The sequence below is a fragment of the Parasteatoda tepidariorum genome, chromosome 2, assembly GCF_043381705.1.
Source record: "Parasteatoda tepidariorum isolate YZ-2023 chromosome 2, CAS_Ptep_4.0, whole genome shotgun sequence".
Lineage (NCBI taxonomy): Eukaryota > Metazoa > Arthropoda > Arachnida > Araneae > Theridiidae > Parasteatoda > Parasteatoda tepidariorum.
The window spans coordinates 86,806,644-86,834,503 of NC_092205.1; the positions used below are offsets into that span (position 1 = coordinate 86,806,644).

Consider the following 27,860-nt stretch of genomic DNA (forward strand, 5'->3'; position numbering starts at 1 on the left):
AGAACAATCCCTGACGTCTGTAAGCTACTTGAACATAGTTGCAGACCAGGTTCACCCATTCATGGCAACAGTTTTTTCCTGCGGGGGATGGTGTTTACCAACAGGATAATGCACCATGTCATAAGGGTCGAATCGTTATGGATTGGTTCGAGGAACATTCCAGTAGCTTTCAAGTCATGTCTTGGTCCCCAAATTCACCTGACCTTAATCCAATAGAGCATTTGTGGTCCTACTTGGAAAACCAAATTCGTGCTGCCACGCTCCCCCCTCGCAATGTGAGGGAATTGCAGGGCCAGTTGGTGAGCGCTTGGTACCTCTCAGCACTTTGTGGAATCAATACCACGGCGTGCGCTAGCAGTTTTGAGGGCTAAAGGTGGTCCTACATATTATTAGCAGGGTGGTCATAATGTAATGGCTCTTCGGTTTATAAAACTTCTGCATCGATATGCAACATCATGAATAAATATTTGCATCCAGATGTTGCACTCGGTACGTTAAAAGTTTCAAAGGGCAAGAATGTCTAATACAGCAAAACATGATAAATTAAGTGAAAGCTAGAGTAGAAAGTAGGATTTTAAAATTAATTAAATGAAACTTAATAAGAGAAGATGAACTTTATGTAAGTAAAGGGAAAGTTATTAATTCAAAAGAGACCAATTTTTTAAAAACGTTATTTAATTTTGTCCGTTTTTAAATGTTTGGTTAATGTTTGTCAGCAAAGCCAAAATAAATATCCACCGCGATGTATTAGTTCGACTTTCGGGAGTGGTAGTAAATTTACGTTACTGCTGTTAAGTACTCCTTTTAACATGATACCATTCTAACGTTTCAGAAGTCCAGTAGGGCACAATATATTATACAGTACTGAGAAATAAACAAAAATATTATAAAAATCTAAAAAATCACAGCTTAAGAAAGCAGTACTTAAAATATCAAAATCTACTTGAAGAATGAAAATTTAAGAGATAATTCCAAAATTCGCACTTAAGTTTAATCAGGCAATTAAACTAGCTCTGATGCTCTAACTGTTCTAATTAGTTCTGATGTTCAAATTAGTTAACACTGAAAAATATCAGATTAGTCTACTCGTATATACCTATCTATTTCTTTCAAAAAATTACTTTTTACAACACAAAAAACCCTTTGTCTTCAAAAACTAGATCGGCTCTTGAAGTTAAAGACCTAAATTACGTTATATTTCAGTCAAATATGCAAAATAAATTCATAAATTCACTTTATAGTCTAACATATTTAAAATATGTAGGTTTTGGATACGTTTCAATCAGTATTTTATGACCCCAAAGAAACCTGGACAGATATGGATCAGTGATAACATACTATGATTCCAATTAACGTTCCATGTGAGTAATTTGTTCGAACATATGTCGTGATCGTTAAAATTTCCTTTTACATGCCATAAATGAACATCATCCTCTAAAAAGGCGATGAGAATGTTGTTACACGCCAGCGATTACACTTTTGCCCATTTCTTAAAAAAGACCCAGTCTTGTTTTATGTATATTTTTATATGGCATTAAAAACTAGGGAATATTATGAATGAAATGTGTGACAAGGTACAAGACCTTAAAGGGCATGTTCTATCAAGTGTAACTTATCAGTTTTTTTTAGAATATAGTGCAACAATATACTGATATAAATATAAAAAAAATTTCTTAACGTGTGTCAAATTGGTAAGAAAGATTTGAATGAGCTGGTGATCTTGATCTGATATACACATGAATTGATGCAACATTTAAACATTTTAAAGGTAGGTTTCTTTGTTTATATTTTTCGGGGATGGTGGGTGCAAACTATGCGTTTTTCAGCCTAAAATATTTGCTCGGTGAAGATATGATGACATCACTGTTTCATTTTTGGATTATTTATTAGAAACAAACAACAGTCCTTTATAACTTTTTTAAAATACTTATTATTTTGGATATCGTTAAGTTCTGTAAAATAACACATTTTTTTCCGCTTATGATGTGTTTGCCCTACAATCAAGTGTTGTTCCATGATGTTTGAATTACTTTCAAACAATTGTTTTGGATCCACAGTCTCTCTGGGATGGAGTGTTCGCCTCCCAATGAGGTGAACCAGGTTCAAAATACCGCATAAGGATTATAATACCACTCTCCAGATTATAAAGGATATCCAAACCCTACCTAATAATAGTAATGGCCTCCAAATCTCATGGATTAAAGTTCATAATAATAACGATGGAAACGAACAAGCAGATAACTCTGCTAAAGAAGCAATTAAAAAGGGACAATTTATCAACATCATTGTTGATTCAGTTAAATATAGTTAAAAAAATAAACTAAAAATGTCATTTTAAGAAAGATCTGTAGCTTAAGAAGCAAAACTTATCTCCGAATCTGTGAAATCTCTGAATTAGGCATGATCAAATATTTGTATAAATGTTACAAAAAAATTTGTCCCCCATCCATTTTAACCGAAAGCCTTCCCTCGGTTTACTAAATAGAGGCAGGGTTTGCAATTCTGTATAAGGAGAGTAGGATTCGTACCGTCCTACAATGGTGCTTCATAATAAAGAATTGCAAATTTCTTTTTGCCAGCATTCACTTTAAAATTCAATGATAAGAAGCCCACGCTTTGCAATTAGTTATTTTTATTTGGGATTGAAGATTGGTGATGAATTTGAACCAATCAAAAAACAATTTTTAATTTCCTTAAATTTGCTACCATTTATTAGGTTTAAATTTATTTTGTTTTATTTTTTACCGTACCGGTTTCAATGCTAACGTAGCCATTTTTGGAGCGTGTCTCTTTTCAAAAAAATTATAGACTTGTAACTGAATTATTTTATTGTTAGCATTTACATTAAGGAAGCTGAGCATTTCTATCAAACATGATACATTATGTATTTGTTATCAAACAATTATGTTTTTAAAACGAATTATTAGCAAACGAAAAAAAAATAATTCCACAAGATTTATTAGCATACTTGCTGTCACAAAGGTACTTTATGGATTATTCTGAAATTGGAAACAGATGAGACGGCAGAGAGTTATTAAAACGGAAAATATCAAGACGGAAAAGAGAAGAACCTGGTAAGAAAATTATACAAAATGGTAATAACATGTAAATAGGACTGTTTCGTGCTTGAAAAGAAAGCAAATGGTGGTTTGTTTATGATTAAGGAAAGACGCTTTATTTTACGCTTTCCGAAGACTTGTTATAATTAAAAAGGTTTTGCCACCAGTTTTTTCGTTTTTCCATCTTATTTTCCGACTTGAAAATAAATCTATTGTTTAAGAGAGTGAAAAAAAATGTGCTAGCAAATATCTCTCAATATATACTTCTCTTACACGGCGATAAAGAAAATTCACATTTTTTTTTCACATTGGTAACAAAGAAGTGGAATATCAAGCGCATGAGCTGTCATGAGCATGAAGCACGTACGTGCTAACCAATTTCTGAATGAAAATTCTTTTTTTCGCATGGACAATGGAAAACCATAACAAACTGATTAGTATCTTGGGGAGAATTAAACGGTTAAAATCGAATATTTAAAATCGAATAGTTCATATATAAAAAAAAGTGTTCCAAATTCTGTTTCAATCATAGTTATGCAGGTTTCATAATTATGACTTTCTTCACTTTGATAATTGTTCGTTGAAAAATAAGCAATAGGTGTGCTGTTACGCTTTTAAAGTTCAATAAAAAAAAAAGCGTGCCAGAAGAACAGAAGAAAGCGTTGATGACAGCTATGAAAGACGAGACGTAACACTGATAGAATGCATAAAAGACGTGTGGCCACACACGTTTTTTTTTTTTTTTTTTTTTTTAAGCATAATTATCGTTCTGTTTTTGAAAGATTTTCACTTGAATATCATTTATTTCAATTTTTTTCCTTTAACTTCTTAATGACTAGAAATTGTAATTTTTTGAAAAATGAAAGACCTTAAAAAATTTTTTAAATTCTTAAAATTTTACGCTGGGAAACACCTTTTAAATGGGTTTAGCTTAATAGCGATCAAAGTGAGCATGGTTTGCAAAACAAACTACATAAGATTGCATAGTAATCTTCGGAGGTAGGGGGAGTGCCAACGAATAGTGGGAGGAGCTCACTAGTGTATCTTAAAACCTACTTCATTATTGAATAGAATTGATTTTTCTCACTTTCTTGTTAATCCTACTAAGTATATAAATTATCGATTATGATAAACTTCTTTGGCAAATTTCTGTAATAGAAGTTTTTACGCATACCGGTTTCACTTTTTAATTAGTCTGAGCAAATTACCTTTAACCCATTTATCACTAAAAACCTCGTTTTCTTGTGTAACTCAATTATCCGTTCCTATTAGCTCAATTATTTTGCTTTTAAATTTATTTCATTTTCCTGGGATCATAAAGCAAATACAAGTAAATATTAATAAGCCTTCCCCAAAATATAAATTAAATATAAGTAGCCATATTTTGATCTGAAATAATATATACGCATAATTTTTTAAAACGAAAGAGGTATTCACATTAGAAAGTATCAATTAAGATTAAGTGTCGATTCCGCACTTTTCAGACAAAATTATGTTGTTGTTTTTTAAAAGTTTTTAGAATAATTTTACTCGTAACTGTGTTCGCAATATTTTGCATACTTTGCAAAACTATTAACTCATCTCTTATTAAATGAGAGTTTGCTTTTTATTTTAAAAAAAATTACTGTAAATATTTACTGTTTACTTAGGTTGACCAATTTACATAAATTTCAAAATGAAACATGAAAAGAAGACTACAAAGCAGAGCTTATCTTTTAAAATGATTTTTGAAGTACTTTAGTACTTAGTACTTTAGTACTTACTCAATCACTCCAGATGAAACAATTGTTGCCCCAGCACTATAAAAGAAAAAATTTAATTTATCTCCACTCCAAAATGGTGGCAACTATTTAACACTAAAATAGTACGAAAAACCGGCATACTTAACTCTTGAATCTAGTATTTTAATGTTCTTTTACACTACTTTGTGTAAAGTAGCTACCACCATTTTCGTTATTCAATGATATTAAAATTTATAATTACGGTACAATAAGATACACACAAGGCTAAGAAAAGTAAGGATAGAAATTATATTTTAGGACATCAGTTAATACAGTTACCTATTTCACAACTGAAAACATACATATTAAGAGGTGCTGTAGATGAATATCTGTGCTGAAATTTATAACAAACTCATTCCATCTTATTTCAGATTCAGATAGTTAAGGCTGTTTTTCGATGGCTCCGTCGTAATATGAACTGAGGATTTTTTTTGTGAATAATTAACTGTGCTGTTTTTATAACTGATGTGAGTTTGCAACTGTTAGGTCAAGTTTAGCTTATCTAAATCCAATGCTGTCTACACTTATTTTAAAAATGGTGCAAAACGTCAATATGGAGAAAAGCAAGTTTTGTGAAAATGAAGAGAACTTGTTGTCTAATTGCTTAATATTCCAAAACTTACTCCAATGCTGCATTACCTGGGATCATAAAAATTTACAAAAAACGAGACTAAGGCAGAGATAGTGATAATTTTCATTTAGGTGTAAAAATATCACCAACTTGGCGATTTTTAGAAAAAAACTTTAATAACTTTTAAAATATTTAAGTCATTGGTCTGTTCTAAAGCCCCGATAATTCTTCATAGCAAGATTATATTTATAGTTTAAAATGCAAGGTAAAATGAAAGTGTAAGGTACTTAAACTATAGCTTTTTTATTTACCATGGCGACAAAGCTAGAAAAAACACTTATAAAAACTACTCGCGATACTCTACTTGGTGTTTCTTGATATCCAAAACTCGCAATTTTTAAAATTTTATATCCGAATTATATCGTTTAGATCCGTTTATATCCTTATCCATTTTATATTCTTTTAGATTTATATCCAAAGTGCCAGCCTTGGTGTTTTCAGAAGTAAATATATTTTTCGTATGGTGTAAAAGCATGAAAGTTCGGTGCAAGATTATTCAATTTATGGAGCTTAGATTTAACTTACACGCATTAAATCGTATATGGAAGCTCGATTTAGTGTTAACACGGGATAAAGTGTTCTTTTACACAATTTTTTCGGGGTTGTTCAACATCATATTTGGCGAGATATTACGGAATAGTTTTTACAGTGTGTTTACCCTTTAAATTTTAATTTGCCACAATTTTTAATTTTTACACAGATTATCGTTACACGAACGCAAAACAACATACTTCAAGCATGACTCGATTAAGTTTTTTACGTTTACCAATTAATTATGCCGCACGTGAGCTACAATCTATTTACTTTCAATTATCGTTCCACCACTTTCAATCTATTATTACTATTGATGAAAAGCTTCGTTCCAAGAAGCGTTTTCTTACTCTAATAATGAAAATTAATTTATTATTAATAATTTCAGATAAATTTTAAGTACATTCTGACGTTGTAAAAATGCCTCGAAAAAGCAACATCCCATCTGTGGTACTGTCTACACTTCTACTGTTGGGGTTTCTAGTCGTGTCGACAGAGGCTGGTCTCTATAAAATGATGTCCGAACTTTGGGACGACCCCTGGGAAAGCAAAGGAATCACTTTCGGCATAAAGTCAAAAGGAATGACAGCCATTATTCCCATACCTTTACCTATTCCTATATTCTCGAAGGACAAGAAAAAAGACAGTGGAGGTGACAAAGGAGGAGATACGGGAGGATGGGAGGCACCGTAAGTATTTATCCTTCAAATTTCTTACTTGAAATTGAGATTGTTTTTAACATATTCTATCAATGAATTCTAAATGCTTCAAATATTCACTCAATGCATACAGATCGCTTAAGACATTCAATCAATGGATTCAGATTCCTTAAATAATTTAGTCTATAGATCTAGATTGTTCCGAATATTCAGTTAAAGAATTTACACTGTTTCAAGCATTCAGTTAATAGATCCAGATTGTTCCAAGTTATAAATCATCGAATTTGCACTGAATAAAGCAAAATAGCATTAATAAAGCATAAATAAATGTACAAAATGAACAAAATTTTATCCATTTATTTGTACTTTATTCAAGTTTTTTTGTTTTAATCATACGTAGCACAAAGTTTACCCTAACTTTATTTGAATTTATCCTGTTCCAAATATTCAGTCAGTGGGTTTAAATTATTCTGAAAGTTCGATCAACGAATTTAGACTGTTTCAAACATTCAATCAATGTATTTTATTCCGTAACTGTTGATGTGCTTAAATTGTTTTTAAAGTGAAAAATAAAAAAAAATAATGAAAAAATACAAAGGAGAAAAACTATTGTGCATTCAGTGAGGTGTATAAACAAAACCATTTTATATAAGAACCAAAATGTGCAGATATTTTATATTGCAGAGATGTAAAAATCGCCTCCATGAAAGAACTCTCAAGAGTATTTATATATTTATTTAGTTTAAAATCTTTCTTTTCAACCTATCATCGTCTTACCTGGTGCATTAAAAAAACGAAAACCGGTTAAAAGTATAAATAATGCGGTAAAAAGTAAAGTAATAAATCCTTTTAAATCATCCAGGCAGTCTCAAAGCACGTTCACAAAACGCATTGAATTTTTTTATATTTCAAAATAAGCTTTGATGTCTGAAATTATGACGACAACAGTTCATAAAGTATACAAGATCCGTACGCTCAGGAGAAAATCTAAAAATTAGTATCAATTTAGTTACGCAATCAACTCAGTATTAGCTTTCACTTTGGAATTAAATGTCCAATTCAGCTGATCAAAATTAAAAATGTTGCTAGCCACCCCTTTTTAAATTTTGTGTTCGACACTTCTACCTTGGAGTTAAAAAATTTCCAGAAATACGAAACACTGGAAGAAAATACCTACGATTTTAATACATTTAAAAAAATTTAATACGTTTGAAGTTTTAAAAAGTACATTTAAATAATAAGTATTGGAAGATTTGCCTTTTTTTACGAATTTCATAATTCAATGCTAGTAAATAGTAAAATCAGTTGTATAATTTATTTCACATAGCTTATCTGATACTTTTTTTGCTTGAAGTCTGAATCTAAAAATAAAATAAAAAACTCTCTTAGTTCTTAAAATTCATTTTTTAGCCGGTTTGACTTTAATTTTATTGCAATTAAATCAGATCAGGTTTTGTCAGTTTTCCAAATAATTTAGTTTACAATTATTTTATTTTTAGGGCAGATAATGGTGGTGGTGGCGGAGGCTGGTGGCGATAAAGCTGACTTGCATCAAAATCAACATCATAACTAATTCGAACGTTCTCAGCTGGTCTGCAAAACGTTCTGTTGAATATTCATCCCCAAAACTGCTCAGTCATATTTGTATCTACATAAAATGCTCAAAATAAAACAACATTGGAATTTTAAGAGTCTGTTTGCGTTTTAAAAACTCACACACAAAATTACAATTTCTGATATTATATTGACACAAACTCAATTATTTGATTGAAGGATAATGTAATTAAATAATGAATGCTAAGGATAGTATAAATTGATGAACAACTAATGCCTGTGAGGTACTGTATTTTTAATTGGTGCAAGTCTCTACTCTATTTTTTTTTCTTTTTTTACACAAAGCTGTTCCTTGCGATTTTAATTGGTTATTAAAGGAATGCAACACTTTCCAATTGACGAATGCAATTCAAACTCTAAATCAGCGGTTCCCAATCTTTCTCGGCTATGAAACCCTAAATGATAAAGCTTCTTTTGGCGGATCCCCCGGTCTTATAAAAAACATTCGAAAGTAGTTCAAATCTTAATGCACTGCCGCGAACCGGCATAAACTGATTTGTCAGATTTTTGAAACATATAATGGTGAGAAATGGGAGTCGATTTGGGGGGGGAGAGGGGGTGCCAAGCACCAAATAGTTAAGTCATGAGTGGGAAACCAGTTGGTTGAACATATGATGAGATCAATAGAAAATTCAGCACAATTGAGACTAAACTAGATTAGAATATAATAATATTTACAGGGGTCAAAATAATGTTAACATTCACGCAGGTGTAATAAAATAGAAAATAATAGAGAAAATATATGCTACTATTTACATATTTACACGTTATTGAAAAAAAAATCTGTACACGACAAAGGAACGGTTACATAAGTGATAGATATAGCCCGGCAACTACCTTGTCTGTGACTCTGTTATAGTGATGACCTGGTTTATTCCACTCGTTTGTGGGTTGCTCATCATACTAAAATTACAAATTCATCGTCCCCACGGGTGCGACCCATTAGGGTTGCTCGCTTAAAAACGTTCATTAGCATCGATGCTAACAATAAAAAATTAAAAAAAAATTTGAAAAAAAACACTATTTTGAAACTATTCGATGCATAAAATGAAGTATTTAATATTAAGAATTTTTTCTTGGAGTATGCATTGGCTGAAAATGAATAAAATAAGCTGAATTATGCTTTTTAAAAAAGAATTGTTATAAATAATGAAAATAGTTATCAGGAAAACTTAATTCCTTATTCTTCAATTATTCTATTTCGAATTGAAAAGTACCATGAGAAGTATTTATGAAATCTTTATAATGCATATTCTTTACAAAATTAATTCAATATATCGATACTGTTAAATGCAAAATATTGAATTAATTGTTATTGCATGCACGCATACCGGACTACTCTTACGAAAACGCAAAATTTTGGAGTGAGGCAAAGAGTATATTTAAAAAAAGGTAGTAGCATTGTCTTATCAAATAAATTATACCATACAAATTTTTATGGTTACCATAGGCTTATGGATGGTATCCCGTCATATAAATACCAGATTTCTATGATTTCTACAAGCTTATGGTGTCTTGCCATAAAAATATCATACACATTTCTATGGTTGTCACAGGCTTATGGTGTCTTGCCATACAAATTTCTATGGTGACGATAGGTTTGCCTATATCAAATTTTCTTAAGGGAAGGTATTTATGCTTTAACTAACTGGATAATTTTCAGAGTTAACTATCATTTGAGTTTTAAAATATCGCAGTTGCATAATTTAAGATATAAATATAGAATTTTATAGATCATGGTGATCAAAACACGAAGGTCCTGTTTTACTCAAAATAAAACTAAAGGACACTATAATAATTGAGTAACCAATCTTTATCTTTTTGATAAAAAAATATTTCGAGAAGATTGATCCTTAAGAATTATTCAGAAAATAAGCTGCGAGTTTTCGAATGTCCTTTTGAAAAGCTTTATTAACAGTTTTCAGCTTTCCAATGATAATAAATAAAAGTTGGCATCTGTGATTTCCTTCACTTAGGGCCAAAATGATTTACAAAAGCAGGGAATTTATTACCTGGAATGTTTTTCCATGGAACTTATAACTATTCAATCTGGCTATGATCAGGCTTCCCACGGACTTTAAAATGTCTTGAAGTAGTTGCAAATTTTCGTTAAAGCTAATCAATATTTCTTTTTTTTTAACTCTTTCAGGGGCTGAGCCACTTTTTTTTGTCAATAAACCACTTTAATAGTTTTTAATCTCCTGAACAACTTGGTTTTTTAATCAACATCTTTTCCTTTTGGAAAACATTAAAATATCCCAATTATATCCAAATGTTAAATTCCCAGATATCGGATGTGCATACTATAATCACAATTCTCTTGAATTTCCTTGATTAAAGTTTTTGATTAAAAATTTTCTGCCCTCAGCGAGTCATGGCGCCTTTTTTACCCATTTACCCAATTTTATAAAATTCAATGAACCAATAGCTATACATTAAAGTTTAACCATTGCTACAACTTAGAAAACTTTTCCTCAACAACGTTACAAGTTGACAGTTACAGAAAAATCAAATGATGCTCGGTTTTCCAGATATATTACATACAAGGTGCGTTCTGAAAGTAATGCACATGATTTTATTGTGACGCGACAATTGATCGCAGCGCGCTCAGATTGGTCAAAAATGTGGTGAGGGATTTGTCCTTCCAAACAAGCCTGGTCTCAGGTCACTCCGAGCAATAGGAGCAGTAGAACGTGTCTTTGCGCGAAGTCTTTTTTTTCCATCGAGTCACAGAGTGGTGAGTCCCGCGGTGGACTGATCGTTAAGACACGGTTCTCAGCAGATCACTGAAGTCAAGCATCACTGGCTACGGTCAGTGTGCGGGTGGGTGACCACTTGGATCAGTCTGCGCAGGGACCGAGGGTGTGCGGTATTGGTCCTCGTTAAACTGTGCTACCGTAAAGTGCTCGACTTCGCGCGCAGGTCGTCGGGCTACCGAAGCGGGGGTGCCATCCCCTCCGCAGAGGATCAAAATTGTGATGGCATGTCTTCGGATCATCCTCCGGGATGTTTCCCAGACCGTCGCCAATAGCCCATTGTGCAGCTCTAGTGCGACGTAAATTAACAACAACAACAACAACATAGAGTGGTGAAGTGTTCGATGGAACTGCAGCGTTACAGGATAAAGTTTTGTGTGCGGTATGGGAAGAATGCGACGGAAACTCATCAGATGCTTCAAGACGCCTTTAAGGTGAAATGCATTTCAAGATCTCAGTGTGGAAGGTGGCACAAGGCCTTCAAGGAGGGTCGGGAGAACGTCACTGACGAGCCTCGTTCTGGACGCCCAACAACAGCCCGAGCCGATAAAAACGTCCGGCGTGTGCGTGAAGTTTTGAAGTCAGACAGTCGGTCAAGCATTCAGGCAATCACTAACACCTTGAACTTGTCAAAATGTGTGGTACATGGGATTGTGAAGGAGGATTTGCAAATGAGAAAGGTCTGTGTGAAGCCTGTGCCGAAGGTGTTGACGGAGAAGCAAAAACTTCCTGACCAAAAGTAAGACCCCCTTGGTGCCCCAGCCTCCCTATAGCCCTGACTTGGCACCGTGTGACTTTTTTTTGTTCCCCCGACAGAAAAGAGAGCTGAAGGGAAAGCACTGGGAGTCGGTGGAGAACATCCAAGCTCACGTTACAAGGTTCCTGAGAGGCATTCCTGTTGAGGAGTTCCAGGGTGCCTTCTAGACGTGGCAAAATCGTCTCCGCAAGTGTATTGATGCACAAGGGAACTATTTTGAAGAATTTTAACCATTTGTACTCATAGGATCAATAAATCTATTTTTCCCAGAAAATGCGCATTACTTTCAGAACGCACCCTGTATTGAACTATGGGCGTAATATGAACTTTCAAATTCCAATGGAATTTTAAATACTCTATAATTTTAAAAAAAATCTACCAACAATTTGTTAATAAAAGTTTAAGGAAGTCTTTTAAATGTTTATTTATTGTTCAATACACATCTGCAGGCTTGTCTGCTCATTTCAGCGTATGATCTATGAGCCCTTTTCAAGTTGAACACATGTTAGAATAGCACATCAAAAAGACACATCAAAAGTTATAGTGAGATTCGAACCCGCTATCCACACGATATAGAGTGCTTTGTGGTACAGTGAAAGAGTTCGACATCCGAATTCAAGTATGTTTATTTTAAAGAAAGAGCTGTAATTCGACAGGAATGCCAACTGTTTCGCTTTCTGTAAAAGTTTTAATAAATTGGTATGTGGATTAAAGACTTGCAAAATAAGGATAATTACGCCTACATTGTAAACGCGTCACCACGAGATAAATGCAATTAAGTCGCATTTCAAATGACACTTTGATAAGTAGAGGGGGGAAAAACTATTCAAAATGAAAAATACTAAACTAAAAATAACTTAAATTTCCTTACCACAAGAAAATATTTTTTTACACATCAGATCAAGATGGCATCTCTGATTCAATATAGAAAAATCTAACCAAATAAAAAAATTTTACTCTAGCACTGTATAGTTTAAAATTAATTATATATAGATTATAAATACGCATTTAATTGCTTGGTGTGTTTAATAGCAAATCAAGATATACCAACTACGATGCTGATCCATAACAATTACGATAAATCAATTCTGAAAGTAGATGAAGAGAAGAAACAGCAGTACTTTAAAAGAAACACAGTGGAAACTTAAAATATAAACATAGGTGCACCTTTGTAATTTAATTAATTAACCAGAACATTCTTTTTGACATGAACAGTGATAAATATTTTAATAATAAGAAATATTAAAAAATTTCATATTGGTTATTAATTGAATGAGATTCACCTTCCTAGTATCAAGCAAATCCAATTTTTTATAACTATTTCAGTGCATTTTTTACTTAGTACACTATAGCTTCTTCTACTAGTGCAATAACCAATCATTATACCTATTTTCTGTGGTGAATACAAAGCCTTATAATGTAGGTAGACTGAGGGCTACACAATACCGAAACCAGCTACCTCATCGCGTGACCCGTTGACTGATTCACTCCTTTTGCGAATCTACACAATGTTATTTCAAGAAGCTATTCATTTTTAATAATTTTTTTATATAATCAGGAAATGAAACAAAAAGCTAACTTTTTATCTCTAATCTCTAAAATAAGTACAAATTATAAAATCCAAATATAATGATTGTTCATAACCCATGAATTTAATTAGGTGGGGTCTGATCTGTTGGAGTTTATTTTATTTCAGTTCTTAAAGTTTGCAGTGGCAATATGAGTTCATTTAAACAAACATTCAACTTGAAACTATTCATCATATTTTGTTTATGTTTTAACAGACAGAAATAATCAATTAGATCTGTTGCAATTCAATTATAAAGAAAATAAATAAATTTTTGCCAAACCAATTGTTGATCAATTAAGAAATACGAATATGCAATGCAATATAAATACATTTATTTACTGAAATTGCAAATAATTTATAGTTTTATTTTAATTAGACTTGTAATTTGTGAACTACTCAGAAAAATCATTATCTGAATTTATATTATTGAATAATTAAACATATTTTTTATGTGCACATATTTGTAAGTAACAAATTCTTGAAGTATGATATACAAAACAATTTCTCTATCAGAATATTGTGGAAGAATTAAAAGATTCAAGTTATAATTATATTTATTTACCCGAATAACATATACTTCAAAATCATATTTAATGTTTAAGTTAGGAATTGTTTATGAGGAGTTATTAAACTTAGCTCAAAATATTCTAAACTTTTTCCCAACTTGCTAGATGCTAGTGATAAAATATACGAATGAAAGTTGAATAATCGATGTCAGAAATATTTATTCAATTTTTTTTTAAAAAGTAATTTCGTCATTAAGGGTAGTCAACGTTTATCTTAAAATTTGGTGCTACGAGAAAAAGGCAAAAAATAAAGCACCATCTCAAAAAGCATTTTATGAAATCGAGAAAATATGTTTTTATACCTACTGTTATTGCCAAATATAGGGATAAGTAGCCAACATTGCTTATTGTTCCTTCTTTTCCACCATGTGATGAGGGGATTATTCAGATAGATGTTAGTTACAAAGTGAGTGTGATTTCAGGATTGAGAGAGCAGTCTACGTACATTATTAGTCTATGAGTGATAGTTTCAGAAAAACTGCATAAATGGGCTTTTTTCATTTAATTTTTTTTTTCATTTAGTCATTCATTTCAGTTTTTTTTTCACCTTCTTCATCAATTTTCAAATCTGAACTTACAAGTGTGGGACAAAAATATGGAAACACTTCTATACTAACTCTAAGTAACGTTTGTTTTAGTAACTTTAAAATTTTTCTTTTAGTAACAAATGCTTTGGAAAATTTTACATAGCAAAACTGCAAGCATGATTTGAAAGATTATGCTTGAAGCTTTTACAAATGGTGTTATTACTACCCTTACAAAATTTGCATCGACTAAAATGACCTTAAGAAATTAAAAGCTTTTTATCGATGCCGCCGTAATTAAAAAGCATTATTTTATAAATGTTTCAATATTATGGAATGTTTTCAAAATTACTGGTATTAAAGCGAGAGAGAAGTTATTAACTTCATCTCCTCATTTTGATCCATCTGAATTTTGCATTGGTAAACATGGCATCATTTCTAAAAGCTTCAAGCGTGATCTTCAAAATTGTGTAAACCATGTTTGTGTTCATGTTTTTCTTTCTTTTTTTTTGTAAACTAAATGTGTTTTGTCTTGTTAGATCCTTTGAAACGTTTTTTGTTAAAAGATAGATTGTTTGAATGTCGATGACTTTTATCGATAACTTGAGTTGTTATTTGCAATAACTGCATAAAATTTCGTAAACCGAGTTTAAATATCTATGGAGATATGGTCATTTTAATAAAATGATACTTACTTTTGTATCGTACGCTCTTTTGCTATAATTTTAAAACCATTCAATAAAATTAAACAAAATTTTTGAAGTATTTTAAAATTAACAACAAAATTTTTTAAAAATATGAAGAAAAAAAAAATCGCTGAAAACTAGCAAGATATGAGCATTTAAAGTAGGTCCTTAACAGTGCGCATGCTCGAAACAAGTTTAAAAATTCTTGTCATAATTTTGCAGTGAATCGTACTAAGCAACTAAAATAAAAAAAAGGTCTCATTTGCATTTCTAAAAAAATTAAAACGTTTCAATTAATTTTCTAAGTAGTTTTTGCACTTTTTAAAAGAAAGCTCAAAACAATAAGGGGTTTTCAACAGATTTCATTTTGCTCTTGCTGTCCGATAATTATAAGGTAGTGTAATTTTCAATACTACAAATTAAAATTTGCGGAAAGTTATTGTCCGTCCATTAAATATCTGGAAGGGCTAAACCTTATTGCTAAGTATGAAAAATCGCATGAACTAAACACTTCCAAAGTTGCAAAATAATCCTCTGAGTATTTCTAGAGAATTTTAAAAGAAGTCTTTCCTAATATTGTAGGAAATGGTAGGTAGGTGGTCAGATCTTTTAGCCCTCTATAAGGAGGGATAAACTCGATTCTTGATAATAGAGGTTGATAATAGAGAAGTGGCTTGATAATCGAGAAGTTAGACAGGTAGTTAACTTATAAGGTTGGTCAGCTCAACAGATTTTTTTAAAAATAAATATTGCCTTTATGTTTTTATGATTTGTTCTAGTCTCAAATATTTTAATTCTCTCCGCACTATATAAATCAAAAAGCACCATAGCCAATTTTAATTTTAAAAAAATTGTCCTGACTTTCTACAGGGTGCGTAACCAAATTTTTCAACAAAAATAAGCACCTTTTAAGCACTTTTCAAGCACTTAAAAATATCATAATCAGGAATAGTTCGCAAATTTTGTCAATTGACGGTTTTATCCGGTTCTAACCGTCATGCCAAAAAAAAAACTTTTGACTTAAATTTTGAAAACTGTCCAAAACTCAAAATTTTGACTTTAAGGATAATTATTAGCTATTATATAAATATGAAGTAATTTTAAATTAACATATATGTAAAATTACAAGCGTTCCATCAATTATGTTCTTGAATAATTTTACCATAAAACTCTTATTGTTTTGAAAATTTTGGTTTAAAACCCAAGCTTTGGTGTAGAAAATATTAAATAATTTTAAATAAAAATTTGCCAAATTGCAATTTATCCGATCCCTTAAATTGTTTAATTATTGAAAATAAAAATACAAAAATAATNAGCGAGCCATGGTTCACGGCGTGAACCACTTAGGATTGCGTAGCAATTCTCGGGGGTTGGCGAGCGTTAGCGAGCAGGGGGCGGAGCCTCCTAGTTTCTAGAGAATTTTAAAAGAAGTCTTTCCCAATATTGTAGGAAATGGTAGGTAGGTGGTCAGATCTTTTAGCCTTCTATAAGGAGGGATAAACTCGATTCTTGATAATAGAGGTTGATAATAGAGAAGTGGCTTGATAATCGAGAAGTTAGACAGGTAGTTAACTTATAAGGTTGGTCAGCTCAACAGGTTTTTTTTAAATAAATATTGCCTTTAAGTCTTTATGATTTGTTCTAGTCTCAAATATTTTAATTCTCTCCGCACTATACAAATCAAAAAGCACCATAGCCAATTTTAATTTTTAAAAAAATTGTCCTGACTTTCTACAGGGTGCGTAACCAAAATTTTCAACAAAAAAATAAGCACCTTTTAAGCACTTTTCAAGCACTTAAAAATATCATAATCAGGAAAGGTGCGCAAATTTTGTCAATTGACAGTTTTACCCGGTTCTAACCGTCATGCCAAAAAAACCCTTTTGACTTAAATTTTGAAAATTGTCCAAAACTCAAAATTTTGGCTTTAAGGATAATTATTAGCTGTTATATAAATATGAAGTAATTTTAAATTAACATATATGTAAAATTACAAGCGTTCCATCAATTATGTTCTTGAATAATTTTACCATAAAACTCTTATTGTTTTGAAAATTTTGGTTTAAAACCCAAGCTTTGGTGTAGAAAATATTAAATAATTTTAAATAAAAATTTGCCAAATTGCAATTTATCCGATCCCTTAAATTGTTTAATTATTGAAAATAAAAATACAAACATAATTATCTTATAAAAAAAAAACATTTTTCCACAAAGCAACTTATTACAGAAAAATAGTTTTGAAGCCCTCTGCACTCCAAGTTCATTTCACAGTTTTGTGTGAATAAGACCGAAATTTGAAACTGTTCTTACACTGTAAGCAATGTCTTTTTGTATAATTAATGGCGAAAATCAACATGGAAAAGAAAAAAATATCTCATTTCGGAAAAGGAAAAAATAAGCACTTTTTAAAAAACACCCAATTAAAAAAGCACCTTTAAGGGCTTTTAAAAATGAAAATCGAAAAAAGCACCTTTAAGCACTTTTTAAAAATGCAACGCACCCTGTTCTAGGATTTTCTAAAATTGATAATCAGCGTGATTCTACAAATAAATAAAATTACCTTCATGATGGACAATGGTTTTAAAAATAAAGATTGCTTGAGAAGCTATTTGTCTTCTGATAGTTTATTGTTTTGTTTATAAAAATGACAACAGTTCTTCTGCTTCATTATTGTAATTTATAGTGTGTAGAGTGTAGAGAATTGTGGAACCCTATCTTTCCTTTCTGAAAACTGAAGATGAGTAGTGATGTGATGGAATCACGGGAGAACGTCACGGTCCGATCTTTAGGTGATAATAGCCACCAAAACAGAAAGTTGTGCACTCAAGTGCATCCCGAAATGGTAAATGTTCCAAAACGGGGACATCTGCCAAAAATGTATCAGTCTATAAAAGAAAAATGGAATAAATATTGTTTTTATTTTTACCGCCGACTGCATCAAGAGTGAGAGACTTGTCCTAAGAAATTTTAAGAGGTAAGTTAAAATTTTATATTACTTTAAAGGTACTGTAAGAACATAAATTCGGTATCGTTTTGCAACTTCTTTTAACACTTTGAAGAAAAAAAAATAACAATTATTTTTTTAACGATTTATTAAGCTTTATGTTTAGTTTAGTTTTTTAGTTTGTTCTTCTTAGTTAGTTTAGTTTATCGATAATTTTTTTTATGATTTCTTTTTTTAACAATTTCCATTTCTGACTTTTTTATTAATGAACCACTAAATACTGATCACTTTTCATTAAATTTTGATTGATTATTTACAACAGTAGACTTTTATAGGAATGTAGACTATAAATACTATGAATCTTTATTTGCAGCTCTTGCAATGTTTGTTTTAAGTCATAGTATAGTAAAGTTTAGTTGTTTTTTAGCTGCAATTGAGTGAAATAGTATAGGGAAGTCCGGGGCTATAACTCCTCCATTCGATGCTTCTATAAAGAGGAAGGTAGAAATGTAATGTAGGAAACAAATAAACATTATTCAAACTTATTTATATATATTATTACATTAAAACATCATTGTTATTATAATAAAGTATTATTTAAACTTTATTAAACTTATTTTGAATCGAAAAGAAAAACAATTGGTTTCACAAAAATTTAGAACCATATTTGAAATTCAATTTTATATAAAAATATGAAGAAATTATTCTTTTAAAAAAACTTATTACTTCCAACAAAATATTCCTTAATTCCCTTCCATTAAAAAAATACATTTTAATAATCCAGAATTTTATTATTAAATTGTTAAAAAATCAAACTAAAAAAAAAAATTCATAAAATATTTCGCCTGTGCCAAGTATTAACACAATAAAGAATTTAATTTTCTTCATACAAATAATAACTAGTAATCTACTAAAACTAAATTTTGTGTTTTAGTTTACTTAATCGTTGATTGGATGCCTGGGTCAATAGTGTTAGCTTCTGGGAATCAGGTTGAGAAATCGTAACAAGTTCATCAATGTTATTTCCGATTTCTTGCACGTGAGATAATTAAAATAAATAAATAGAAACAAAACATAATCGTTTGTCTGGGGGTAATAACGTCTCCTTAAATACAGTTTCAAAATGGTATTTTACCAAAAAAAAAAAAAAAACAGACCACCCTGAATAATTTGTCACCTAACAATCGTATCTACACGTTCGACTCATTTTTAATTGTTCGAAGGGGTGACATCGGATATGCTAATTAATTAGTGCAGATGATATTTTAAATTACGAAATCAGACATAAACGTACTTTCTCTGAATAAACATACCTTTCTTTCAAAGGATTTGGATTTCTGACTCCCAAAATATAAGAATAGTAGCAACCTGGGAAATATGGTCCCAACAGTTTGGTCAGAAGAGCTATCCAAAGTTCGAACCCCTTAATGTTAATTTTACATTTTGCGTATTTCGCCAAATATGGAGAAATTTTGAAGCGAAATGAAAATTTTTTGCATACAATAATAAAATTCGTTTGCCTAAATATAATTTCACGCAAAAATTTAATTTTAGTAAATATTTATAATTTTTATGGTCTTATTAAAAAAGTAAAAGTAATTTTAAATTGTAAGATAAACAATTTTTTACATCATTTTAAGGTAAGTAATTATACCAGGCAAAATGCAAAATTTGAGTTAAATCTGTTGAATAGTTCCTGAGAAATATAATTTTAAATACACGACTTCTTTAAAATTTGATTTCTCAGGAACTATTTAACCAATTTAGCTCAAATTTTGTTTTTTTGCCATGTGAAATTACATACTTTAAAATGATGTAAAAAATCGCTTGCCTTACAATTCAAAAGTTTTTTGACTTTCATTTAATAAAATAATAAACATACTTTAAAATTTACTAAAATTTATTTTTTGCATGGAATTATCTTTGGATAAGCGAATTTTATAATTGTGTGTAAAAATTCCTCAATTCCCTTTAAAATTTTTCGAGATATGGTGAAATAAGCAAAAAGTAAAATTAACATTAAGGGGTTCTAACTTTGAATAGTTCTCCTGATCAAACTATGGGGACCATATTTCCAAGATTGCGGCTACCTCCTGTATTTTGGGGTCAAAAATCCGAATCCGTTATAAAAAAAAAGGTATGTTTATTCAGAGACAGTACATTTTTATGCCTGATTTCGTAACTTAAAATATCGCCTGCACTTATTAATTTGTATATCTGAGGTGAACCATTAAGAATGAGTCCTAGAACAATTATTAGATAAAAAGCTATTTAGGGTGCTATTTATTTTATTTATTTTTTTAGCACACTGTACATACTTTTGAATTGTTTGTGTATTGTGTTCACAAGATTTAATTCAGATTATAACAATAATTCTACATCACTATTTTAGATTTTTTGGTTAAATTTTTGATCTCCGTTTTCTCAATTTTTTTCTTCTTCCTTTGCATCTAACAAACTTTTGATGCTATAGTTATTTTCAGTAGTATAATACCTTTGAAAAAGGATGGAAAACGAAGGCGTAGCTTCAATAAACCAGTGGAAATAACGCTTGATAATCTTCGAAACTTCTGTGAAAAATTCTTAAAACCTTAAAGCAATAAAAATAAATGTTTTTTATTAAGTCTGTAATTTAAAATTACACATTTGTTAGATTTTAGATCTTTTACTTGCTTTTATTGCAGTTCAAGTTAATTATATTAATATACACTGTTAACCTTATAAAACCTTGCTGCTGATTGCAGAATTGTATTAGAAACATTTTGTCAAAAAAAATTAAAAGAGAATATCAAATACCGCTTTATATCTAAAATTCTGATGGGATGACGACTTGTATTTTCCTTATATCGAAAAACACTGCCGAATAGAGTAAAAATATCCGCCATCAGTTTTTTTAAGAAAATCAAATAGAAGCATATTTAGTCATTTTTGTAAAGCGTATGAAGCATACTTAGCATTTTAAAGTATATTTCGCTAATCACCCTACGACATATGTGTTTTGAGCATGTGTTATCAAACATACATGGCATATGTCGACGACACTATAGATCATATACTGGTTGCCACCACTATACATTATACACTGGTTGTCAAGATTAATTGTGTGTTTTAAAAAAAATCTCTCGTAGGTAAATTGGAAAATCTTGCTTTTTGCAAGCTGTCAATATTACTTTGCAGTGCGCCTAAAAGGCTTGTCTAAACAAATGACGACGACAACTTGTCAAGAGCAGACTATACTTTTCCAATCAGCTCATGACAAATGTATTTTGATATGCATTATTTTTTAAAAAAGAAGCTATAAACGTTAGACACCATACACTATTCTATTTTATTTTATAACCGTCGTTGAACAGCCGACACAATTTCATGGGTTTACGACTCTTAATGTTCAACTCCGTAGTCTGGTAATTTTGAACCCAATCCAAAAGACAAAGGAACTCCTGGATCGAGTATAGGAAGGAATTTGCCTTCGTGGTGGACTCTTTTTTGGAGCTAACCGGCATTTGCGTTACATGGAGAGGAAGACCACGAGAACCTCCCACGGTTAGCCAGACGGCAAGGGGACTCTAACCCATGATCCGTCTAACACTGAGGATATTTCACGTCAGCACTGTGGTTGGTGCGAGCCGGATGCGGAATTCGTATCGACTGGGATTCGAACCCGGTTCGCTTCATTGGAAAGCGAACGCTCTATCCCCCGATCCATCGCGATTCACTATACACTAATCGTCGAAAAACAAATTTTCCAACAAATTCAATAAAATTCATAAAGTACATTTTAAATCACAACATAGTGTTGCGTTTATGCTACGCCAGCAGGGTATAGATTAATTCAAATTATCTATTAAAATTTTTCCTTTAATGAATAATTACAAATTTTTTTTTACAGTTGACAGAAACTGTTTTAGATACAAAGCTGAAACAAAGAAGGAAGAGACTTCCATGTTATTTGGTCACTCAAAAAAATGGATGATTTTAAAACTTTTAGCCACGTGCCTGTTCCTTGTGATTCTACCAGGCTATGTCGAAAGTGGACTTCACAAGATGATGCTCAAGGCCATGATGCATCATTTAGCAGAAGGAGGTGGCTATGAAAGTAAAGGAATTACGTTTGGCCTTAGATCGAAAGGAATGACGGCTGTAATTCCTGTGCCAATACCAATACCATTGTTCTCCAAAGGAGGAGGTGGAGGCGGCAAAGGAGGAGGAAAAGTCAAGTATATTCCAGTACCGTAAGTATACTTTGTATACAAAACATATATATAGGGATTTTAATTTTGAATATTGAGATATCAGATGATTTGAATATTGTATATGAGGCATCTCGTTAACTTTAACAGGATGGCTAATATCACAATAAAAGTTTGATAAAGTGATGACCAGTGTTTAATGAGGCTTTCAGAAATTTCATGGGTTCTTTTTTTACCCAGTTAGTTTGAACATCTTGTTATAAATTTCTTTGATTTGCTAGATAGGAATTGTTAAAGGAAATTTGGGAAATTTTCTTTTATTCACGATATCACTACCCCAGTCAGGTAATCGATGAAATAAAGCGTAAAATTACTATTTTAAATTTAATATCAAAATCAAAGTATATATACAGTATTATATGTTAAATTGTCTTTGGCCAATTAATGCTTATTTAGCCATTTTTAAACTGTATCAAAAAACAAATACATATCCTGAAAAATATTTTCCCATTTTTTATAGTGATACAGGGTTTCATTTTTATTTGAATCAGAGCAAATAGTTATCTTAAAAACTTATCCTTTCTTATACGTCACATTTTGCTTTACATTTTTTTCAAATTTTAAGTAGCATTATTTATTACGTTTTTCAAGTAAATTAAAAGCTTATTTAATTTATATTAATTTAAAAAATTATTATAATTTAATTAAATCAAAAATAAAGCTGTATTTAATAATTAAAATAAAATTTCATTTTAAATTTAAAAATTATTTAAATTTTCTTATTGTGTTAACTCACAAATAATTTAATAGCTCTGTATTTTAAAATATATCGATTGAAATTATTGTAAATGTTAGTAATATTTGTAATCTTCGGCTGAACTATTTGGCATTTGAGCCGAATACTGAATTCTACACACTTGAACGTATTTTAAAAATTAATCTATAGAGTTTAAAGGGATATTTCCGTATCATGATCTGTCGCGCCAACTACAATTGCCAAGGTGACTTTAAGCTATATGGCACCTTGGCAATAGAAAAAAAAAAAAAAAATATTAAGATGGGGTTTTGCCCGGAGGTGACTAAGAGTTATACTTTTCGAGTTGGTCCCTTTGTGTGATATTTTTTTTAGTTTCTCTGAGGCCGCTGCCAGAAGTTGCCAAGATTTGACGATTTTTCTGCCACAGATCACGATACGGAAATCTCCCCGAGTTTAAACTCTAGAATTTTTTTTTCGATTATTTTAATTGTTGCAACACATATTAATTGCTAAAATATACTACGTAGCTTACTAGAACATCAATAAACATTATGATTCAGAAAAAAATAAGAAATAAAAAAAAATACTAATAAATTTTAATAAAAAATTAGTGTTTGTAAAACGCTACCATATTTTACTCTCTGAAAACCACTTGTAAAAAAGATGTTAATTTCAAACAATTATTTGTGTTTACAGACAGATAGGATTACGATATTTAAAAATTATGTACATTAATGTATGGATTTTTAATTACTACATGCTAATGAGAATAGTTAATTTTGAAATACGAGTAATGATAATGCTAAAAATTTATTTATTTATAATCATTTTAAATAAATAGTTCTGTGCAGGGAGAATTGTAAATGGAACGATAAAAATAATTTTAAAAGAATTCAGTATACATTTGCTAATGAAAAAAAAAAAATCAAAATTTTGAGTTAAAGTAAAATTTAAAATAACCTAATGTCTTAATTATTCAAAATTATATGCGTTTAGTGGGAAAAAACCCTAAAATAAATGTTAAAATAATATGCAAACAAATAAATTACTTTACAAAATCAAGCAATCTAAATTAGAAAATTAAAACCATAAAAAATATTGTTGATTGGAGAGCATTATTATACAAATGAAGAAAAAACTAAAATAAAAAGGGATCAAAATGAAATAAGATTGACTTAGCAATCGAAAACGAACTCCCAACAAGTATTATAAAACGAAAGAACATTTGAACGAAGAAATTAAATAGAGTTAAAACAAACGAAAGTGAACAACAAAAATGAGCTCTAAACATATAATTTTTTTAAAATCATCTATCTTAAAATACTAACTTATTCTAATTAACCTTAAATCACAAATACTAATTTATCTCTAAGATAAGAAAACAAAATAAGTAGACAAGAAAACAAATTAAGTTACACTCACACCTTTCGTATGGTAGATTTTCATTAAAAGTCATCACCGTTTTGAAATATTCTTTTTTGGTGAAATCATCGTTGCAACCATTATCATATGAGTTCATCGTTTATATATTCAATAGAACAATGTCAAAAGAGGCTACTAACTTTAAAGATGTGGTATAGAGTATCCAGTTGTTTGTCCTTTTTAACGAAATAATGCATTACAACTAAGTAACTAAATATTGTCAAAAATCAACATGTATCAAATAACATTTAATGAAATTTTAACGAAGCTTTTGTATAGCTAAACATATATAATCGTTTTCAACTGATTCAACACAAATCGATGAATTTTAACGTTGTGAAATATCTTTTACGATCGACAACAAGTTGAATTTTAAGTGCAACAAAGTATTGGCTTTGTAAATTTGAACCACTCCTTGAGGAGGAAAAAATGTGCTGACGATTAAAAAATGGCGGCAGCTGTAGTTCGCGTTTGATTTAAAATCGTTTGCTTTTTGCTAAATAAATGAAGCATTTTATTCACATTAAATGATTACAAAAATGCTTAGTTTATGGGATTGTTGATCCAAAAACTTTATTTTATCCCTATGCAATAATGTTTTTTAATAAAATAAATCTTATCAAGACGATTTGTCTGTTATAAACAGTTGTATAAAATTTGGAAATTATAACATGAATCCTCTTAGAAATATAAGCGCATACCTCTCTTTTAAAATCAGAGAGAAAAGAGATGATCTTTTTAATATTATCTTTCTTTAAAAAGATGATATTAAAATAGATTTATTTAAATATTGTTCGGTAATTCGGACAAGGGGTATATTTACACACAAAGTCTTTTTTCTGACACTCTGAGCCTTAGAGTATGGAGCAATATTTTACGGAAAGAATTTTTTTTCAAAATAATGAGATTTTATCTTTTTTACCAAAATCATTTAAAAAAGAACGTAATTCTGACGTGAATGTAATTGTTGTGACCATTCGTGACTATTGTGATTTACATATCTAATTTTAAGAGATTGCAAAAAAACTGCTACCAAAACATAAAAGTGACTGGTCTAATCTTACAGAGATAAGTCGCAAAAAATGCCTCTATATCTTTGGAAAGGTGGTGAAATTTTCTTCCTGCCACTTTGAAGGGATCTAAGTGGCAACTAAGAGGCAACAAAGATTCTCAGTGACTTTAGTCCCAGGAAAGTATAGGTGTGACTACCAACACACAAAAGTCACAATAAATTTTCAGTGAAAGTTTTATGTGATCTCACGAGAACAATAACATCAAAGTCATATTATAATTTCATTGGGGCAATTTGAAAAGCCTGTGACCGGTCGACATTTCCAGCCATGGGGTATGCAATTTTAATCCTAATGATGTGCCTTATTATCTTCCCTAGAATTTCCTAACTGCATTTATGTGACCCTAGCTCCCCCCCCCCCCGATGTATATATAACGTTTTTTCAACTTATACATTTCTACAAAAAATAGATAAAATTGTCAATGCAAGGCCAAACTGTAGCTTTTAAATAGAAAGCGATTGCAGATTAGAATTTACTGATCTAAGAACGGTTAAAAAAATCCCATGCAGCAGAAAACAAAGAAAAAAAATTTGTTCCTAGCTTTATTAGTATTTGACCATTTTGTAAAATACTTTTCAACAAATACAATAGAAGATAGCAGCTAAAGTATCCAATTTATTTATCCATTTATATAAATTTTATTTCAGAGTGCCGAGTGGAGGAGGCGGTGGAGGGGGCTGGTGGAGATAACCATCTGCAGCATTAATTTCAGCTGGATCTGAAATGCATTTTCTTATGACTTTTTTCTCATTCTGTAAATTATTGTCACAATCAATAAATAAAAATTTAAAAATAAGCAATTTCGCTTCTATTATTTATTTTTATTTGCACTACAAATGTTTCCTTGTACGTAACACAACTCTTTATCTTACACTAATATTCTAAATTGAGAAACATGTGTTGCTGAAACCACGGAAACCTTCCACGGTTAGCCAGACTGCAAGGGTACTCTAACACATGATCCGTCTACTACTGGGGATAGTTTATGTCAGCTTTGTGGTAGGTGTGAGCCGGGTGCAGAATTCAAATCTGATAAATGGCATCACTCACATAGTCACTTGGAATATGTTCGAAACGTTTGCTAATTATTGTATCCCACCTGACACCGGTAAATTCCGTCCTGATCCGGTAAATCATAATCTGATATTGAATTTTGATACTTGTAACTTTTATTTACGTCGCACTAGAGCTGCTTAATGGTCTATAAACGGTGATTGAATTTTAAATCTCAACATATACGAAAAAACGTTAATCATATATCAAAAAAGTTCATCTTTAAATTTGCAATTTTTATCATTTAAAATATAAAGATAGCAAAAAAAATTTAATCGTTCTTTATTACACGTAATTCATTCGCAAATAAATTATGATCTGATGATTTGGGGATGTAACTATTATGGAAATATTAAGGAGCTCGATTTACTTCAAAGAAATGTATTAAAAATTTTATTAAGTATATATAAAAAAAATTTTTTTATTTATTTAAATACATTTATTTAAATATATTTGTTTTAATATATTTATTTAAATATATTTATTTAAATATATTTATTTAAAAATATTTGTTTAAATATATGTATTTAAATATATTTATTTAAATATATATATATTTAAACAATACTTCATTTAAATATACACATTTTAGATCTTTAAACATTTTTCCGATTCGCCATCATTTTTTCTATTTAATCTGTCGATATTCATGCATGCGCCCAAATGAGTTTAAAAAACGCATAATTATTAATTCACCCAGTACCCCAGTTAATTCGTCCGTAATTTTACGACTTGTTCCCGTGTTTACGTATATAATAAAAAGTGGGGTGACCAAAATTAAAAACAATAGATAAATTTAAGGGCAAAATATAGGCCTTAATGTAAATGCAGAGAACACAAGAAATCTTCAGAAATTGTTCCGAGTGCAACGACGCTTTCTGTTTAAAGTTGAGTATATAGAACGATGAAGCCCGGTAGCTGAGTGATAGCTCTTCGCTCTCCCGTGCCACAGGTCCTGGGTTCGATCCTCCGGTCGGTCAAGGTTGACTCAGCCTTTCATCCCCACAGTTGGTCGATAAATGAGTAACAAGCATGCTTGGGAGCTAAATACTGGTGGTTCAGCTGACCATCTGACCGGAACATCTGCTCCTGCACCCCAGAGCCCAAGATCAAGAAAACTGAGATGGGCTCAGTAGGCCTTGGCTTTCTGTGGGCTGTCGCGCCACTGAGTTTTATATAGAACGATAATTTAATATATCTTATTTAAATTTTCATGCTAAAAAAAGGAAAATTTTCATGCAAAGTTTTCAATAAAATAGAATAATTCTGTAATAAAAAGAAAAATTA

The 27,860-nt window shown here is 30.8% G+C and overlaps 1 protein-coding gene and 1 long non-coding RNA gene across 3 annotated transcripts in view; one reads left to right on the forward strand and one right to left on the reverse strand.

Moving 5' to 3' along the window:
• Positions 1 to 8,350, forward strand: part of LOC139425093 (uncharacterized) — a gene marked incomplete in the record, with an annotated part of 15,732 nt that extends 7,382 nt beyond the window's left edge. Inside the window, 2 exon segments of the mRNA XM_071178145.1 lie at positions 6,396 to 6,691; positions 8,161 to 8,350. Coding sequence (XP_071034246.1) covers positions 6,423 to 6,691; positions 8,161 to 8,200 — 309 coding nt within the window.
• The window catches only part of LOC139425029 (uncharacterized), a 187,641-nt gene that overhangs the window by 107,444 nt on the left and 52,337 nt on the right, over positions 1 to 27,860 (reverse strand). The gene's annotated exons all lie outside the window — the stretch shown is intronic.